The sequence below is a fragment of the Pongo abelii genome, chromosome 12, assembly GCF_028885655.2.
Source record: "Pongo abelii isolate AG06213 chromosome 12, NHGRI_mPonAbe1-v2.0_pri, whole genome shotgun sequence".
Lineage (NCBI taxonomy): Eukaryota > Metazoa > Chordata > Mammalia > Primates > Hominidae > Pongo > Pongo abelii.
This window is the reverse complement of record NC_071997.2, coordinates 40,986,067-41,006,678: the sequence shown is the minus strand read 5'-3', so window position 1 is coordinate 41,006,678 and position 20,612 is coordinate 40,986,067. Positions and strand designations below refer to the sequence as shown.

At 45.4% G+C, this 20,612-nt stretch overlaps 1 protein-coding gene across 2 annotated transcripts in view; it reads right to left on the bottom strand.

Moving 5' to 3' along the window:
- The window catches only part of ACOXL (acyl-CoA oxidase like), a 390,431-nt gene that overhangs the window by 54,598 nt on the left and 315,221 nt on the right, over nucleotides 1–20,612 (bottom strand). For both annotated transcript variants that reach the window (XM_024242376.3, XM_054547921.2), the window contains one exon: nucleotides 14,880–14,950. In XM_024242376.3, the coding sequence (XP_024098144.2) occupies nucleotides 14,880–14,950 (71 nt within the window). The remainder of the gene's footprint in view (nucleotides 1–14,879; nucleotides 14,951–20,612) is intronic.

Genomic DNA, 20,612 nt, shown 5'->3' with positions numbered 1-20,612 from the left:
GTTTTATATAAGGGACTTGTGCATCTATAGATTTTGGTATCTGAGGGTTGATCCTGAAATCAATCCCCCACAGATACCTTGGGACAACTGTATCTAGAAATACAATGAATGAATGTTGACCTTGTATCTGCAACCTTGCTGAAGTCACTTTTTAGTTCTAGGAATTCCTTTCCTTGTCTGCCTGCTTTCCTTCCTTCCTTTCTCTCTCTCTTTCTTTCATTTCTTTCTCCTTCCTCCTTCCCTTGCTTCATTCTTGTAGATTCCTTGGAATTTTCTACATAAACAATTATGTCATCTGCAAACAGGGCTATTTTTGTCTCCCTTTATTATCTAAAAGGGTATGTCTTTTATTTCTGTATCTTGCCTTATTGCACTGGCTAGAACTCCTAGTACTACATTGAATAGAAATAGTAAGACCAAACCTTGCCTTGTTTTTAGTGTTAGGGGGACAGCATTCAATTTTTCACCACTAAGTATAATGTTAGCTATAGGATTTTTGTAGATACTCTTTTCCAAGTTGGGGAAGTTCCACTTTCTTCCTATTTGTCTAGGAGTTGTTATCATGAGTAAGTGTTGAATTTTGTCAAATGCTTTTTTCTGCATCGATTGGAATGATAATGTGATTTTTTTTTCTCTTTTGCCTGTTAATATGAAGAATTAGATTGGTTTATTTGTAAAAATTGAACCAGCCTTGCGTCTTCAGAGCAAACCACACTTGGTCAGTGTATAATTCTTTTTATATATTGCTAAATTCTATCCATTAATATTTTGTTAGGGATTTTTTATGTCTATGTTTATAAGGTATATTGGTCTGTGGTTCTTTTTGGTTCTGTCTTTATCTGATTTTGGTATCAGGAGAATATTAACTTCAAAAAATGAATTGGTAAAAGTTCTCTCCTCTTCTACATTCTGGAAAATATTGTGAAGAATTGATGGATATTCTTCTCTAAATGTTTAGTAGAATTCACCAGTGAAAGTATCTGGGCCTGGAATTTTCTTTTTCTGAATTTTTAAAATTGTGAATTTAATTTACTCAATAGTTTATAGGTTATCCAAATTATCTCATGTTGAGAAAGTTGTAGTATTGTGTGTTTTCGAATAATAGTCTATTTCATCTAAATTGTCAAATTTATGTGCATAGAATTTTTTTTAGTATTATCTTACTACTATTTTGATGTGTACAGAGTATATACTAATATAATCTGTCTCACTCTGGTAACTTGTGTCTTCTTGTTAGTCTTGCCAGAGGGTTGTCACTTTTATTGATCTTTTAAAAGATCTAACTCTTTGTTTCATTGTTGTTCTCTATTATTTTTCTGTTTTCAATTTCATTGATTCTTGCTCCTATCTTTATTATTTACTTACTTCTGCATTCTTTGAATTTATTTTTCTCTTTATATTTTCTAGATTCTTGAGGTGGGAGCTTAGGTCACTGGTTTGAAACTTTTCCGTTTCTTAAAATAAGCTGTAAGTTTCCCTCTCAGCACTGTTTTGGCTATGTTCCACCAATTTGACGTGTTGTATTTTCATTTTCATTCTGTTCAATGTATTTTTATTTCTTTTGAGGTTTTTAAATTTTTTGAGGTTTGCTTTATGTTCTGTGTTATAGTCCATCTTGGTTTATGTTCTTGGGCACTTGAAAATAATGCATTCTGCTGTTGTTGGGTAGAGTGTTCCATAAATGTCCATAGATCCTAGATGCTAATGGTGTTAAGTTTTTTTTATGTGTTTTGATTTTCTGTCTAGTTGTTCTGTTGATTGTTGAGAGAAGAGTGCTGAAATCTCTAACTGTAATTGTAGATTTATCTGTTTCTCCTTTTAGTTCTATCAGTTTTCATGTCACATATTTTGTAGCTCTCATGTTTGGTGCATACCTTTAGCATCACCATGTCTTCTTGGTGGATTGACACTTTTGTTAATATAGAATGTCTTTCTCTGTCTCAATTATTTTCTTTGTTCTGATGTCACTTTATCTGATATTAATATAGCCACTCTTGCTTTTAATTAATGTTTGCATGATGTGTTATTTTTGACCCTTTTGCTTTCAACCTATGTCACCCTATACACAGCATATAATTGGTTCATGTTTTTTAATCCACTCTGACCTTCTCTGTCTTTAAATTTTTGCCTTTACATTATTCAAAATTAATATAATCATTAATATATTAAGTTTAAGACTGTCCTTGTATTTCTTGTTTTCTGTTTGTTCTCCTTGTTTTTTCATTTCTGTTTTTTCTTCCTTGGCTTACCATGCATGACTTGGGCATTTTTTAGAGTTTTACTTTGGTTTATACATGGTGTTTTGGGGTGCATCTCTCTGAGTAGATTTTTAGCAGTTACTCCAGGTATCACATTTTGTATATATAACTTTTCATGGTCTACATGGATCAACAGTTTGAGTGAAGTGTGGGAAGTTTACCATCCTTTACATCCTATTGCCCTCCCTTGTTTACAATAGTCTAAAATATTTTCTCTACTTCTATTTAGAATCACATCAGTGTTATAATTTTCACTTCAATTATCAAACATAATTGAGAAAATTCAAAAGGAGAAGGAAAGCCAATTGAATTTGCTATCTTTGTTTACCAAATTCTTTCTTCTTTCCTGATGTTTCTTGATTCCTTCTTTCATCATGTCCCTTCTGTTTAGAGAACTTCTTTCCACTTCATTAGTGTACTTATTTGGGTAATCAAGCTAATCTGAAGATAGCTTGATTTCCTCCTAATTCCTAAAGGATATTTGCACTGGACGTAGGTTTCTGGTTGACAGTTCCTTTTTTTACTAACACTTTAAAAATGTCGTATCACTTCCTTCTGACCCCTATGGTTTCTGATGAGAAATATGCTGTCATTTGAATTGGTTTTCTCTTAGAGGTAAGATGTTGTTTCTCTCATTGCTTTTAAGACTTTCTTCATCTTTAGTTTTCAGAACTTTAATTATGATGTCTCTTGGTGTGAATTTCTTTGATGTATCCTATTGGTCACTCACTTCCTGATCCGTAGGTTTATGTGTTTTGTCAAATTGGGGGATTTTTCAATTATTATTTCTTTGAGTACTTTTTTAGCTCCATCTTCTTTTTCTATCTTTTCCTGGAACCCCAAACGATATAAATTTAGTTTTTATTATAGTCCCACAGGCCCCTGAGGCTCTGCTCTCTTTGTTTTTCACTCCATCTTCTTTCTGTTGTTCAGATTCAGTCATTTCTATTGTATCTTCCAGTTCACTTATTCTTTCCTCTGTTCTCTCCATTCTTCTGTTGTGCCCACCTACTGAGATTCTTATTTCAGTTGTTATATTTTTCAGTTCTAACATTTCCATTTGGTTGTTTATATTTTCTGTTTCTTTGCTGAGATGATTTTATTGGTGATTTTTTATTGTTTCATTTGTTTCAAGTATGTTCACTATTACTCATTGAAGCATTTTTATAATAACTGCTTTTAAACCTTTTCCAGATAATTTTAGCATCACTGTCACCTTGATATTAGTGTCTATTGATGGCTTTTTTCATTCAGTTTGATATTTTACTGGTTCTTGGTATTGTGAGTGATTTTTGATTGAAAACTATGCATTTTGGTATTCTATGATGAAACTCTGGATCTTATTTAAACCTTGTCTTAGGTAACATCCTGTGATGCTGCACCATCAGGGGAGGGTGATATACTGCAACCTCTGTGATCACCAAGGTTGGGAGATGCTCCTCGTTGCTGCTGGGATGGGGTGCTGGCTCCCATTAGGCCCCTGCTGATCCCACTCTGGTTGGGAAGGGTAGAGGTGCCTAATTTCTGCTCCCCACATGGTCTCCACTGACGCTACCAGGGGGTGGCCTCATTACTATTGGAGCCAGTGGTTAAAGTCTTGACTCTCCCCATTTGGCCTTCTCTGACACCACCACAGTGGGGAGGGCGCAGGTTGGCCTGTTATTACTGGGTGGAGGAAGAAGTCCAGGCTCCCCAGATGGTCTCCAGTGACACTGTAGTGAGGCAGGAGGGGAAGGGAGGCTTCATTACTGCCAAGTGGAGATGAAAACCCCAGCTCCCTACTAGGCCTCCTCTGACACAACCGTAGTGGTGAGGTTGCATTGCTTCATTACAGTCTTGTGAGTGTGGAGTCTGCACTCCCCACTGGGCCTTTCCTGGCATGGGTGAAGGTGGGACCACATATTTTTCTGTGCTGCCTGGCAGGAGGAGTCTTCTGTTTCCCCTACCCCTTCCCCTCTTCCGCCTCCTCCTTCTTCTCTTTCTTCTCTTCATTTTTTTCTCCTCTTCTCCTCCTTATCCTCCTCCTCATCTATCCCCTCTTCTTCTCCTCCTCTTCCTTTTTCTCCTCCTCTTCCTTCTCCTCCTCCTCCTTCTACCCCTTCTTCTCTCTCTCTCTCTTTTTTCCTTTGTGTGCATTAGCTTTTTCCAGGTTGCCAGCTTCTTCAACTCTAACTCTGGAATGTATGAGGCACAAACAAAATTCAGGGAGTTCCTGCTGTCTCATTCTTTGGGTCCTGAGGTTCCTAGCTTGGTCTACTTTCTAGTTCTTATCTTTAAGAGTCTTTTATGTTTGTTTTAAATGTAATGTCCAGTGTTTTTAGTTGGACTTAGCAGAAGAAATAGGGATGAGTATGTCTCCAGCATCTTCCTGAGAAAAATGTGCATTTTTGAAATATATATTGTATGGTTGGGTGTTATTTTTCATCCAATCTGAGAGCCTTTCACTTTTAATAGGAGGTTTGTCTCAGTTATGTAATAAATCTTAATCCTGATATTGAATGTTATGTTTTGTGTACTTTCAAAATGTAACACATTAATCAATTATCAATAGGCTGTTATTAGCTGCCCTTTCCATCAGGCAAGGGTTTCAGAACACACCAAGTTGCCTTGTTCCCATCCCACTCCCAGTTTTTTACTATTATTATTATTTTATAGAGACAGAGTCTTGCTGTATTGCCCAGGCTAGAGTACAGTGGTTCAATCATACCTTAATGCAACCTCAAATTTCTAGGTTCAGGTGATTCTCCAGCCTCAACTCCCGAATAACTGGAACTACAGGCATGTACCACCTTGCCTGGCTAATTTACTTTTTAGAATTTTTTGTAGAGATCTATGTTGCCCAGGCTGGTCTTGAACTCCTGGCCTCAGTGATCCTTCTTCCTCAGCTTCCCAAAGTGCTGGGATTATAGGCATGAGCCACTGCCCTGGCTCATCCTGTCATTTTTACAGTTCTAGAAGAGATAAAGGTGGAAAGATTTTCCCAAAGATGAAAACATTCCATCAGGAGACCCAAGAAGAGGAAGTGATTGGTTGACTGGGGCCTTCATGGCGGCCATTTTTCTAACATTTCACCCAAAACTAATTTCCTCCCTCCTTTTTTTATCCTTCCCTTCCTTGCTTCTTGTGTACCGGACATTTTCCTGGGTTCTGGGAGAGGAAGGGAGCAGATCAAACCAATATTTTTCTTTTTCCCCATCTCAAAGTTCTTATCTATGGTGCTTTGTGGGTTTCTTTTTTTCCAACAGACTTTTTAACATTGTGAAATTAGCCAAAAAGAAATCAGCTAAAATTTAGTAAGGGCAAGAGGAAGAGTTAAGCAGGTGCATAGAGCAGAAATCTTCAAGTCTCTTAACATTTCCAGTTTTTAATCAGGGTGCAAATGTGGTTGGTTGAGGGCAGGGAGCTGCTTCAGTGTGACTGCTAGGCTTTGCTGCCTTTGTCAATCTATTCAGCGTGACTTCCCATATAACTTTAGTGTTTACATCCCCCTCACTGTGTGCTGAAAAGTCTGGGATCCCCCTAGACACCTGGTAATTCTGCTAATGTCTGCTAGTCTGGATCCGTATCTCAGAAGCTCCCTGATGGAATTTCTCCATGCTCTTGGCAAGTCACAAAAGAGATGTCTCCTGGAAACTTTAGCATCTTGATCTCTATTTAAATAGTGAAATGACAAGTCTTGGCCAGGTCCTGTTCTCTCCTCCCACTAACTTTAGTCTCTGAGGGCCAAATTTTGCTCTCAGTTTCCTATATATGACTTCTACCAAATCCTTCTAATTTTCTTTTGTCTCTAGTGATTTCCTCTCCTGCTGTCCTGTCTTCTAAAGCAGTCTGAAATGAAATCTGCCCCCAGAGCTGTGCACAGAGGAAATGGAGAACAGATCATTCAAGAAGGAACACCCCACCCGCAAGCCCTGTGCTAGACTTGCATGGGTAGGCATACCCAAAGCGTTGCCCCCTCCACGCCTGGGCAGCTCGCTGCTTTTCTGAACACCAGGATTTGTACTTCCTAGCTGGTTCTCCATTTAGATATTTATTTAGGTGCTTAACAATGAAGTATCAAGGAGCAGAGCAGGTGTAATGTCCTCATATACTGCTGCCATCTGTGCGCTCATATGCTCCTCTTAGGCAATCGGGTACATGTAGAGCTTGCTTCTGATGGCATTTGGATTGGAAAGACATTGGCCCATTTCTCCTTATAGCAAAACTTTGTGGAGGAGCTGGGTAAAGTGTAAATGCACAGACAGCAGAGCAGATCTGTTTGTAGCAAGAGAGGGAGCCCCTCTGCCTTCCCCGTCCTAATCCCCTACCACCCCTCTCCCTCTCTACTCCTGGCCCCTGGCCTGGACACCATGCTTTCAGAACAATTCTAGAGCAACTATTAGCTGGTGATGGCTTCTGCTGCCTTCCTTCCCAGAGACACCTAACTTTGACATTAACTACTGGAAGACCCGTAAAGTCTTCCGAGCCAAGGAAGGAATATTGAATGCTATAATTTCAAGACAGCTATAGGTCAGCTGGGGAAATGTGCACAGCAAGAATGGAAGTTTCTGGATACCCCTCCCCTGGGAAGGTAGCTGTCTGGGGCCCCTATTTTGGCAGTCAGCTCTCAAGGCATGCATCAGTGCACGTGAAACACTCTATAAATGGAAAACTCAGAACACAACGTGTCACATCGACACCACCAGTATGCACAGTGAAACCCACACAGTTGGTTAAATTTAATTTCCTGCAGAGACATGGGGACTTAGCTCAAATGTCACCTCCTCAGGGGAATCTTTCCTAAAGCCAGGTTGAGTTGAGTGCCCAACTGAGTGCTCCACTAGCTTCCCAAATTCCTTCGCTCTCGGCACTTAGCCCACTCCAAGGTGCTTAAGTGTCTGTCTCACCTATTTGTCAAGGAGCTACCTGAGGGTGAGGGCCACATTTTATGAATATTTGTGCCCTCAGTGCCTAGCACAGTGCTGGACACATAGTAGGCACTCATAAATGTTTCTGAAGAGGGACCATGCCAGCCGTGTCCAGAAAGCCACCAAAATGACCCTTCTGCTGACTTACTATGGAGCCTGGCATGCTACCATGAAATTTTTTTTTTTTTTGAGACAGAGTCTTGCTCTGTCACCCAGGCTGAAGTGCAGTGGTACGATCTCGGCTCACTGCAACCTCCGCCTCCCGGGTTCAAGCGACTCTCCTGCCTCAGCCTCCTGAGTAGCTGGGACCACAGGCATGTGCCACCACACCCGGCTAATTTTTTGTATTTTTAGTACAGATGGGGTTTCACCGTGTTAGCCAGGATGGTCTCTATCTCCTGACCTTGTGATCCACCCACCTCAGCCTCCCAAAGTGCTGGGATTACAGGCATAAGACACTGCGCCCGGCCTAAATATATATATATTTTTTGAGTTAAAAAGTTAGTCCTATGCCTCAAAGATCCGTTTCCAAAACTGAAGCTTCATTGGGAGGGATAATTGTTACCGATATTTTGGGGGGTTGGTTTGAGCTGAGCTTTGCAGAAACTTGACATAGGCTTGGCACTTGCAGGGGACCTCTAGGAGTGAAGAGAGTGAAGTATCCCGGGCTTCAATGGCATAGGAATGAGAGAAAACCATTTGTTGCTAGAAGTGTAGGTCTGAAACCTGATTTCTATGTCACCAGTAGTTCTTCTCCCAACTTTTTTTTTTTAGAGTTGGGGTCTTGCTGTGTCACACAGGCTGGAGGGCAGTGGCATAAACATAGCTCACTGCCACCTCAAACTCCTGAGCTCAAACAATGCTCTTGCCTTAGCCTCCAAATCTTTTCCCTTATTAAATATAAAAACATTAGAATATACTCTTCAAGTGAGCCAGGTACTAGAAAAACACTACCTGATACACAATAGGGACTCAGTAAACATTTGTTGAACAACTTATTTTAGGAACACTGCCAGCCACACTCTTACTTCTTTCTGTGTGGCTCTAGTTTGCAAGGATAAGAGAAGGTGGAGGGAAAAGTAGAAGGGGCCAGGGCTGGATTCCAAACCACAGCCCACCCACAACTCTTTATCTACCACTCTTTATTACTTGTGTTATGGGAACTCTGCCACTCTTTATCACCTGTGTTATGGGAATTCAGAACAAGGACTGACACTATTGATCCTGGACTGGGTTTGGAAATGCAGTCATACCCCAGAAAAGAATCCCCTTTTTTCCATGTGGAGGCCCAATCCCATGCCCAGCCCCAGATGATTGAGTGGTGATGTGGGTACATGTGGTGCATTCACAGGGTGTGCGGCCACAGCGGGCAGCCCCTGAGTGCCTCCGCTTGAGAGGCAGACGGAAGCCCTTGCTGGTCAGAGCCTAGGACTCTCTCAATGGCATGGGGGGAGCCTAGGACTCTGTCAATGGCATGGGGCCAAGATGAGGTCCTTGGCCATGGCAAGGGCCACCTGCACAAGGAAGGACATCATGGTTTGCACTGTGCATGATGGAAGGTATGTGTAGTTAATTATTGGCTGCTAGGTTTGGTGCTTAAACTAGCTACCACCTACACAGGTTGAGAAAAGGAAGAAAAAGCAGTTAGAATGCAGGAAAGAGGGAAAAACCCCACCTCACCCACTTGACAGGCTCAAACTGCTGCTGCTAGCCGCCTGTGAGGTGGGGACAGTCCCCTGCAAATGCCCTGCTTAGACACTTGGGTTGCCGTGGCAAGCACCTTATGAGAACCAAAGGCGTGAAGGCCTTCTCTGAGCACAAAGGCAGACAAAGGCACCTGCCTGGTCCTGCAGGACCAGTCCCCATGCTGGATACCGAATGGCTCAATTACTATGCCTTGGACCAAGGTGGGGGGTGGGTGAGGAGGAGAACTTTGGGAGAAGTGAAGCAGAAAGAATCTTTGTGACAATGACAATTTAAGAAACACTAGACAACCAGCTTGCTGGGGCGCTTCTAAACCTTCTGCGGGGAGGTGAAGCAGTGGAGCAGTCATGTGGAAAATTCCCTTTCTCCTCCATGCACAGTCATTCCCAAGCTGAGGGAAAGGCATTGTTTTTCTTGTGAAAACCCTCATTCTGGACAGGATTCCATCAGGCTAGGAGAAAATGCCTTTGCCTGGGAAGAAGTTGTATTCAGTAAGCATGGAGGACTGAAGGGTTGAGTCATGTCGATCTCTTGGAGATTTTTGGTTTCAAGGAGGATTCAAATGTGTCTGACTTCTTAAAATGTAATTAGACAGAGAAAGGGTTGCATCTGGCCAGACCATGGTGGCAGGGGACGTGGAGGGAGACCTGGCGTCCCTCCTTCCACACGCTCCCAGGTGTCTCTATGCATTTGGGGGCAGCATTCATACTTGGCTGGTAAGAAATCCTAAGGAAGCTTCCAGCAGCATTCAGCCCCCACACCTCCCATCAGTGGAGCCTTTCTGGGGAGCTGTCTCTGCAGGTTTGCTCAACCTGGGCTGCAGCTCTTGGCAGCTGTGCCCACCAACCCTGATAGGCCCCTGCACATCCCACTGGGTAGACAGCAGCTATGAATACTGTTCTACATGTCTGCTCAGATCAAGGTATCATCTGTTGCACCACCAGACAGCCTGCCCACCTCAGCCAGCCCTCCACCTAGAACAAGAGGGAGCATGGTTACTGCTGGTGTGTGACAGCCCTGCCAAAGGTTGCAACTTAGGAGCAGAGATTCAAGGCAGTGCTATAAATAAGCCAAGCTTTATTTTCCTACAGGCAGCTTGGTTTTTCTACTGTGTGCTGCCGTAAATGTGGTAGATATCAGATCCACCTACAGACAGGCCTGCCTTGAGCCTCCCTTGGTGCTTCTAGCCAGGTGCCTTTGGCAAGGTGACCGAGCCAGGCCACAGCTGGGACTGTAGCATGGGGAATGTTCCAGGCACTCACTCAACATCACTAGAGCAGGGAAGGCTTGCTCTGAGCCAACCTTTGCTCTACTGTCTTGTTCCAGGTATAACTCATGAGCCAAAGCTCCTTCAATACTAGCTCTTGTCTCCTGACCTGGTCAGAAGCATTTACCAGCAAGGGCCACTTCCTCTGACCATTCTATTTAATATTTTCTAGCTTATCCGAGGGAGGCAGGGAGGCTCTGCAGGCGATGGCTTCAGGAAGTTTTAGTCCCATGGAGGCCCCTGGCTGGGGCTGTTATCTCCCACCCAAATTGGAGGCAGTTGCTGCCAGATATGTAAGAAACTCCCAGGTGTGCAAGAACAAAATGAGGAGGTGTGATCATTTACATTCGGTAAATGATGGTGCGAGTACAGACTGTCACCAGGAGATCTGTCTTCCTGCCAACTTCCACCCTAAACAGAGGCTCTGATTTTTAAGAGGGGACAATCCTAGTGGAAGTGGGGACAGGGAGGGTCTGGACCAAGCACTGAGAAAGAGGCCTGCTAGGCAAAGTCAAACCATGTGATTGAGGGAGAGGCTTTGGCCTTGATTCAAAACTAGGCTGACCCAATGCCCTGGTTTACCTGGGACAGTCATGGACTATGCCTGCCATCCAAGTTCTATTTTTAATGGTGCCCCTTTCACTCACACACACAAAAAATCCATGTTTGGGTGATAAGTTTTGTGATTACCCTATTCCAAAGATGAGAAGGAGTTAGGCTAGAGATGCATCCACAGAAAGTTCACTTGGCAGTGCCTGGAAGAGAGAGACGAGTGGTAGAAGGCCAGGTTGGTTCATTCTCAAGCATATTTAGAATTGCAGCCTTGTCAATAATTTTCACTCATGACTTTGCAGAGTGTAATGCTGGAAGGGTCTTTGGGGTGTTCTAATTTACCTCTTCTTTTACTGGAAGAGGACATTAGTCTAAAAGAGATAAAAGTGACCTGCCCAAGGTTACACTCCAGTTGCTGGCAGAGTGGAGATAGAAACTTGTCCTTAAGGGGTCAGGTCCAGGTACTCTTTGCTGGGACAGAGGGAGATGGAGGACCCTGAAAGAGGCTGCAGAGGATGAACAGACACATGGAAACTTCCATGGCAGCTCCAGGACAGGGAAGTGCCACAGACTACCCCACAGTTCCTAGATGGGGGGGTGGGAGGACAGAGACTGGTGGGGTTTAGACTTGCTGAGCTTGCTTGGACGTGAGCTCAGGTGACACCTGGAGTCACAGGCAAGTGCAGGTGGAGCCAAGGGCAAATGGGCTCTCCAAGGTAGTGACCGAGAGGGATCAAAGAGATTAATTGGCAAATAAGATGAAGAATCAGTAAAGAAACAGGTAGGTATGGAGATTAAACGCGAACAAGGTCAAATGAGTAATTTATGGAATCTAAATATTGTTCTATGGTTCAAACTGCAGTGAAATCTGAGAGGCAACTCCTGATAACAGCTATCTTACCCTTGGGTACCGTTTCCCTAGCCCCCTTCTTGGGTCTGCAGTGGTGGGCAAACCTTAAGCCAGTAACAACTTCTACCTCTGCTTGGTAGACGGGAAACTGAGTCACAGAGAAGCTGGCTTTCTCCTGTCTTACAGGACCCTCAGCAACAAGGGTGTGATTAACAAGCCTTGAGAGTGACTCCAGAAGCCTGCCACCACAGTACCCCTCATGGTTCCACTGCAGTCACACCTCCTGTGTGTGCTCTCATGGTGGTGAAGGGGTGGAGTGGTGGATTTTTCTACGAATTTGCTCGTCTGAGTGGGCCCCGCAGGAAGAAGCCCAGCATGAGAGTCTGGGGACCCTGGCTTTCTGGTCCTAGTTCTATTGCTGGCTGGCTAGCTATGCAATGGTGGCTAGTCACTTGTTTTCCTGTCCCTCCTGCTTTTCCTGGTTGTCAGATGAATGTTCTGGCTTGTGCCATCTTCAAAGTCTCAATGTTTTTGTCTTTGCAGGGGAATCTGACCTTGGTTCAGCCATCTGCTTAGCGATAAGTTCATCTCTTGCATCTTCTTGGCAGTCTGTCTATAGAGCATCTTCACAGGTTAGGCAAGGTGGAGCTATGTGATTGAGGGAGGGGCTTTCGACTTGAGTCAAAATTAGGCTGCCTGGGACAATCATGGACCATGCCTGCCATACAAGCTGCATTTTTAATGGTACTCCTTTAAATATTTGTGCTCGGATCTCAATTACCTTTGACAATGTAGAATGCAACATTGGAATGTTTGACAATGTAGGAATGCATGCAAAATATAATTTTTAAAAATGTCAGCTGGGCGCAGTGGCTTATGTCTGTAATCCCAGCACTTTGGGAGGCCGAGGCGGGTGCATCACCTGAGGTCAGGAGTTCAAGACCAGCCTGACCAATATGGTGAAACCCCATCTCTACTAAAAATACAAAAAATTAGCCAGGCATGGTGGCAGACACCTGTACTCCCAACTAGTAGGGAGGCTGAGGCAGGAGAATTCCTTGAACCCAGGAGGTGGAAGTTGCAGTGAGCCGAGATCACGCCACTGCACTCCAGCCTGGGTGACAGAGCAAGACTCTGTCTCAAAAAAAAATCATATTTGGCCCAGATCTATGTTTTTTGCCTCCAACAAGTTTTCATGAGGTTAAGTTAAATGTGTGAATTTATTTCAGACAGTCTGCAAAGTGGATAGCTCACTAGAGCAAACATACAATCACCTGCAGGCTGACTGTAGTCAAAATAATCTACTGTCACCCTGAATAGGTTTTCTCACATAACATCTACAAAAACCCAGCATACCATTGTCACACCCACATGGTGCCTTCTGATATGTGACATTAGAAAACCTCAATCTCCTGAAAAAAATCATAAAATAGTTTCAGTATATATGAACTCAGCACACGTTTTTGTTCAGTGAAACTTCTTTCTTTGATGATGCCTGTTCAAATATTTGCAAATATTGAGAAAACACCCACATAAATCATCCTCTGTTGCTGAGGCCACACAGTCTGCAGAAACCAACAGGTAAGACACAAAATACTGAATGCCACTCACTGGAGGTCACGCAAATTCCAGGAAACCTCAGGTCATCTTAGTCTTCCTCTCCTAACCCCAATCTGTTAGTTTCTAACCGAATGTGCTAGAGAAGCCAGCCAGAACACCATGAAGTCAGCAAGAAGGTGAAATGGTGAGAGGAGGAGGGGTCTTTGGGTAGCATCTCTTTTCACCTCTCACTCTAGATGTGAAGAAACTCAGAGGGGGCTGTGGCATCCCAAGTTGGGGAGGCCATGAGGACCACTAGAAGCAGGCCTGGAGGTGTGGTCTCTGGGGCTGGGCTCCGTCGCTGCCCTCTGTACCCCAAAATGCTTCTGAGATGCCCACGTAACCTCCAGGGGAGCCCAGGAGCTTCACCTCCTGAAAATGGGGAGGGATGGACAGTAGGAGAAGAACAAGAGAGAAGCAAGAAGAAGCAAATGGTAGGAGAAAACATGGGATAGAGGGAAGAAAGACCAAAGGCCTGTGAGCAGAGAAAAGAGGGGAGCATCCAGGACCCAAGAGCTGCTTCAAGGTCACGGAAAGCCAGCCTGCACCTGGAAGGAAAGGTCCTTGCAGAATAGAACTTAAAGCAGGAAGCAGAGAATTAAGTGTGGAAAACAAGAAACGCCCATGTGCCTGAATCTATATCATTCTAAGTCAGTGTATCAGACGCCCAGGACTCTGACAAATCAGGTCCCCAGACAAACCCAACACTTGGTATGAGCAGCGTTTCTTTATTATAAAACTAACATCACTGAAAGCTTTTTTTTTAAAGACCAAAAATATCACATCTTAGGCAAATGAGTTGAAAATCCCTCAGAGTGACACCCTATTTTTTTCCACCCATTTCTAAAGTCAGAGGACACCTGGTAAAGAAACTGGTTTTTAGGTAAAGAAATGCAATTCCTGGTGCACGCGGTTTCCTGGTGGTACAGCACTGAAGTGACATCATGGAAATATTTGTACCTCAAGGTCAGTCTGCAAGGTTTCTGTGTGAAAGCATGAGTCTTAGTCAGTGGTGGGAAAGTATGTGTGTGCACCTTTGTGATCTGCTGCTGTTTACTGCTCTCTGCTTCAAAGACAAACTTTTAATTAAATCCAGGTGGGCAGCTTGCCAGGGTTTTCCACACTTTTGGCTCACCTAGGTGTGCAGTCTAAGTGTAGGTTATACCATTTGGAAATGCCTCTGCTCCTGTCACTTGGAAGGAAATACAACAATTGTTACTTGGGGCGGGGGGTTGGGGGGAAGAAGTTTGTCTTCCACTCAAGGGCAAGGAATCTATGACATAAGATGCTCATTCTGGTGGTGAATATGAACAGTCTAATTTGTGTGGCATTCCTTACGGTGACAAAAGTAGGAAGCAGCAGACTGGGAATGTGTGGAATCCTTTGTCTTAATTAAAAATATAGTGGGAGATGTGGAATTTGGCCAAGCCTCATAAATCTGCTAAAAAAGCATCAAGACTGTGTCAGATAAGTTTAAATAGAACCAACTGAGCCCTCTGGAGAGTTAAACAGATTTCCCGCTCGTGTGGACACCCACTCTCCTGTCACTTTCCCGCACTCCACAGGCAGCAGTGGTGCTCATTAACCAGCAACCCTCCAATTCGCCTATGACAAGCTTATCCCCCTGGAGCACACGATTCAGAGATGATAAATTTACTCCCGCTTGTAAAAATGAAACTCTCCTCAGGGCAATAAAAATGCTCTGAGCCTTTAGGAAATAAGTTCTTTATCTGATAACCTACCTTCATTAACAAAGTCTGGTCCTCTTGGTCAGGACAGCTCTTCACTGCCAGGGAGAACTGCTCTAAGGTAACTGGAAGGGAAGAAATGGAAATTGTGAATGACTTCACTTCCGCCTCTGAGCTCTTCTGATATGAAGGAGGACACTGTGGTTATAACAGACGTAAATAGCATTGCTGTCCGTCCTTCCTTGGTGACATGGCAGAGCTCCCCAACTGTCCCCTGTGTGGGTCAGGGGCCCCCACACAGTGACTTCTCCACCCCATCAGATAGAGTCATTACAGTAGAGTACAAGGCCATTCCCATCAGCAAAGCTCCTCCCTAAACTGCCAGGAGGTCCTGGGTTCAGCTTCCTTTTGGGCCATCTTGTCCCCAGAGATGATACTCTATCTCCATTTCCTGGGACCTTCACTGAGAAGACTCCACCTGCCTTTGTAAATTTGACAGTGCTAATTTTAAAAATCTCAATCTTCCATCATGATTTCCATGGCTTTAACTCTTTTCTTGGTGTATCACCCCAAGTGTTGACTCAAACCCCACAAACTCCCCCAAATATATGAAGTCATCTTTCTCCAACCAACCTTCTCGAGGAGAATAGGGAAGAGAAACCTAAGAAGATTTATGGAAAAAAAAAAAAGTTTTAATAATCCATTGAAATTGGCCATGAAAGCTCTAGGAATGTTAATCTAGAAAATTTACACAAATTACATTCCCTTTCTCATATTTATGGCCAGGTTCTCATCAAAGGCTCACTTATGTGGTGACCAATTTTTATTTTGGTGTAAGTCACAGACTGCCCTCCTGTAAGCTGTGTTGACTATATTGTTTCATGCTTGAAAGTGCTCCCACAATTCTCCGCCACCCTCAGATTTAAAACCACTTATTTGACACGCATTAAGGCTTTTACTAAGTTAACCCATCTAGATTAGCCTTTGATTGCTATACTCAAAGCTGCGTTCACTCTTTACCCTCTATGACCGTTCATTGCTCTCTGCTGGGAACAGTTCTGCCTCTTGTCTTTCAGTAGAGCAAAACTCAGTCCTCCAACTGAACATCGCAAGCCCACCCATCCAGCCAATAAAGACATTGATTGCCCTCTGGTCCCATCCCAACTCCCGCAGATCCCACAAAGGTGGGCAGTGCAAAACTCAGCCTCAAGGCTGAGGGACAGTCTGATTCCAATGATTTGACCTCAAGCATGCCTAGATGTCATGTCTACAAATACTGATATTTTAAAGAGAACTATATCAGCAATGATGAATTTTCATCAAGAAAATATTGTCTTGGTAGGTTGTTTGTAGTTTTCAATGTTACTCTAAAATAGAATTCCTTAGACTGCTTTCATCTCTGACTAAATTACTCCATGCAATCTTGACTGCTATCAATTGTATCTGGTGCTGATTATTTCTTCCAAGTTTAAATTTTGCTCTTATCCAGTCAAGACATACTTGGGATCCATAGAGAGATCAATGTTGCCTTCCACATGCTCTCCAATGCATATACCCACCCAGTCTTCAATTGGCTGAAGCCAGTGTTAATTACATAGAATCATCAGTTTAATCTTTTTTAAAAATTAACTTTGCCTATAAAAGGGGCTCAGCAGAAACTTGTACAGTGAGATAAGGGCCCAAGCTGTGTTAAGTTTACACGAATGCTTTTGCTGTCACTCATTCAGAATACACCTGCCTGGGAAAGACCCTGGAGGCAAGACCTCTCTCCCTCAACTCCGTCCTCAGTTTTGGACTTTTGCCGTGACCTGATTTGGTGTGATAACATATTGATCTCTGACTACTGTCTGAGGATGGCTAAAGAATAATCTACAGATTCAGGTGCTAGGTTTTCTTTAGATCACCTTTTTAAGGTGGCTATTTTATTTGGTAAAGGTTTATGCTGTAACTTAGAATCTTACTTAGTGCAGGTCAGGGAAATTGAAACACTTGCTTCCTTAGAGAGCTACTGGATTCTCACCGATAGCTCTCTCCTCTCTGCGGTGACCCTGTGTTCATACTTCTCACTGCCTGTGCACTGGACTCCATTACGATACTTTTCGTTGTCATAGACATAGCACCCACTTCGTTACCTAGAACTCTGTACATCCAATCCAAACCAGTCGACTTCCACACCAAGCCAGCCCTTTCCAACTTTTTCCCATTTCTGTGGGACTATCATCCTCCAGCCACCAGACCACTGAGCCTGATTCTTTGATTTCTCCCTCAGGACCCCACGCCTGCTGACTCTTGTACGATGATGTCCCTTGGATGCACCACTTTCCCACAGTAGTGCTGCCACTTTGATTCCTGGAGAACTTCTCGCTCGTTCCCAGCCTCCATGCCCACCACTGCCACCACTCTGAGCCTGGCCCTGCTGAAGCCCTATGCCTATGGCCTGCATTCCTCCTCACCACACCAGGCCTAGCCCCTCTTCCCCATGCAAACCACCCTGATGGCTCCTGACTCTCATTCATGCAGGGTTCCATCTTGGGCCATGCACTCCCTCCCTGTCTCCTCAGGTTGGCCAGGATCCCACCTGATATGGTTTGGTTGTGTCCCCACTCAAATCTCATCTTGAATTGTAGCTCCCATAATCTCCACATGTCGTGGGAGGGGACACAATGGGAGGTAAATGAATCATGGGGGTCAGATTGGGCACCTGTCACTAAGTTAGCAGGTACAGTTGACCCTGACCTATAACCTGCACCTGGGGCTGCAGTGCTCAGAAATCCTGTCTCAGACTATTCTTTCAGCTTCTCTCTCAATCTTTGCACCAGGGCCATGGATAATAGGGGCCCTGCCCCTAGGGCTAAGCTTTAGAGGGCCCTGCCCATGGGGCTACGGGTACTGCCCACCTGGAACTTGCACCCACTCCTCCAGGGACCAGTACTCTGGTTTCCTGACTCAAATACCTTAAGCCTCTTTTCTGTGATGTGTTGCTGCTGGGGAGCCACACCACTGCCATGTCCACTCTAGACCCATGGGGTAGCCAAGGGGCAGCTGATTGCAGGGATGCGGACAGACCTTGAGTGTCTAGACCAGATGATCTGCACAGTGTAGGGTAGGGCTGGAGGTGCAATGAGAGAGAGGTGGGCCAAGGGGCTGCTTCTCACCATGCTGCGGAGTTCACATAACTGCTAGGAGCCTGGGCATTCTAAATTCGAATCTGGCCTTCTGGATGAACAAAGCTACATTTGTCAGGGCAGGAGGGCAGAGTAGATTTTCTTCAACGTGTTGTAAGCTTGCTTTGTAATTCTGCCCTGGGCCCCACATAGGAGGGGCAGGCTCCTTCCTGGTAGGGAAGGAAGACCTGGCACTAAAATACCAGGTCCCTGGAAAGAGGAGATTGCACCAGCTGAGCTTCAGTCTGGTAGGGAAATGTGGCTCTCATCTCAGATACCTACAGTGAAGATGAGGAAGCCAGCTTCCTCTTAGTGGTGGCAGAAATATGGGGGCTGACACCTACCCCTCCATGGACAGTTCCTCTGGAGGAGTTTGATGGCTGAGCATTGCTGGGAACCAGGCACCCTCTTCTAGAGGCAGCGACCTCCCTTACTGAGGCTTCCCTGGCACCAGAAGTAGAGGGCCCCATGTCTCCTCACCAGCCTCTCCTTGAGAGTCTTGAGGGTCAAGCTCCCCAGCCATATCTGAGACTCCTGGCCAAGGGCCCCTTATCGATGACTCCTTTTCCACTGACTGCACCACGAGGTGGGACACTGCGGCCACTATCCCTCAGCCCTCTCCTCCCACCTGTGTGTGACTGCGGCACTCTCAACTCATCGTGCAGAGCTGTCTGCCACTCCAGACAGCTTCTGAAGTCCCCCACCCACCTCTTTTTCATAACACAACAGAGAAACGTTGAAAGAGAGAGAGAGAGAGAAACAAAAAGGCTTCATTTTGCAGAAAGAACTCTGGCTTTGTTTTCAGAATCAACACGGAGGGTTGACAGGGGCCTTTAACTTCTTCGCAACCAGCAGTCATGGTGCAGCCAGTCTCCTGCACACTGAGATGCTGTGGGGGGTGTGGAGCTGGCCCTCGGGGGACCTCCACGAGAGGGTGAGGGCCCTGCTCACTGTCCCCCAGCCTGCCCTGTCAGAGAGCACCTCTGTTCCAGAGAGCGGCAGAGCATGACACATGTGGCCCTCCTTTTCTCTGGCCCCACACCTGGGAGCCCACAGGAGCCAGCATGCGTCTCTTCTCTGGCAGACAAGCTCTTGGTCTACAACTAAGTCTCAACACGTTTTCTGCCCTGAACACTGGGATCTCAGCACTTCCCAAGGGACAGCTTCCCCCAGGATGGCGATGGGCCATTGCTCCTCCAATGCCAACCCTCCTTTCGACCCCTACTGCCATGACCTCTTTGCAGATCTTTGTCCTCTGGCTTGCTGGTCACATCCACTTGTTTTGGTCTCCATCCTCCATGCAGCTCCACTCTGGGTCTCTTTCTCCAAAGCACCGCATCCCCTGAAGCCAGGAAACTTTCCCTCCAGGGAGTCCTGGTGTGACGGTCACTCTCCAACTCCTTCCCTTCCTTGGCCAGCTACTGCTGCCCAGCAGAGGCTAAGCTCCATGATGTAGCATCCAGCACACCTCACGACCCACCCTGGCCCACTTTTCCAGGCTCATTCTCTCAATATTGTTTCTTGGCCTTTCTCCCAAACACCTTCCTCCTGACAAGGCAGGCCTCTTGTCATTCCCCGTTCAAGCCCTTCACTCTGCCACCTCCACTTTTGTCCAGTCTATGGCTTCTTCCCATCCTGCACAGCCACGTCCCCACCTTCGGGATCCTATGAATGTTTCAAGACCCAGCACCAACGGGTCTTCTGTGACACCATGTGGGAGCCTGTGGCTGTGCAGGGAGCCTGCACCTCTCAGGGGCTCTCCCGCTCCATGTGTATGTGTGCCCTGTATTCACATCCTATTCCCTCTGCTGGATTGAAAAGCGTCACTTTGTTGTGATAGTCTGAGTCCTAAGTCTGGCAAATAGGAGGTACTGAAAACCTTCTAAGCAAATAAACTAAGCGAGTCTATACTAAGACTAAGACTGTATTTCCCTAGGCAGGCAAAATACCAGTTTGGCCAGTCCCAGGGATGGGAACGTAATGGGGGCTGACTGACATCTTAGAAGTCTTTATTCTAGACTGTGCCATGGGAGTGAGATGTGGAGAACTGGTTGCCAAATCCTAGATGTGAGCAGTTCCCAAAGGGGCTAGGGGGCCTGAAGGAGCCCAACCTGCCTGCCATGTTCTGGGCTCAGGGAGAAAGGCAGCTGCCCTCTCTCCACATGGGGGGCATTGCAAACCCAAGACATTCATCCTCCTTCTTAGGGCTCTCCGCTGGTTGCTAAGGGAACAATCTGTAGTCTTCGGCTCAGGCACAAAGTCAGGAGACACAGCACAGTGGTCACCTGCTTTCCTGAAAGGCAGAGCCCTTTCAGCTTGGGGCAAATGCACCATTCACTCAGGAAGAGATGACAGCGCAGCTCATCTGGACCCCTTCTGGAGCCCACGGACTCCCTGTGTGCAGGGGGCTGCCCTCCCCCGGGTGGACAGTGGCATGCTCTCCCCTATTTGACATGGCCTTGGCTCACCATGGCCAAAGGCTGCTTCCTGGGGCCTGCTCCAGTCTTAGCCAAGAGCAAGGTGTAGAGCAGAGGGCAGCCAGAGGCAGCAGCCACTGTCACCGCATCTTTTCCCCAGTGTCATCTCCAGCAGCCAGTGTGAGCCTCCCCATGGCCTGGCTCTG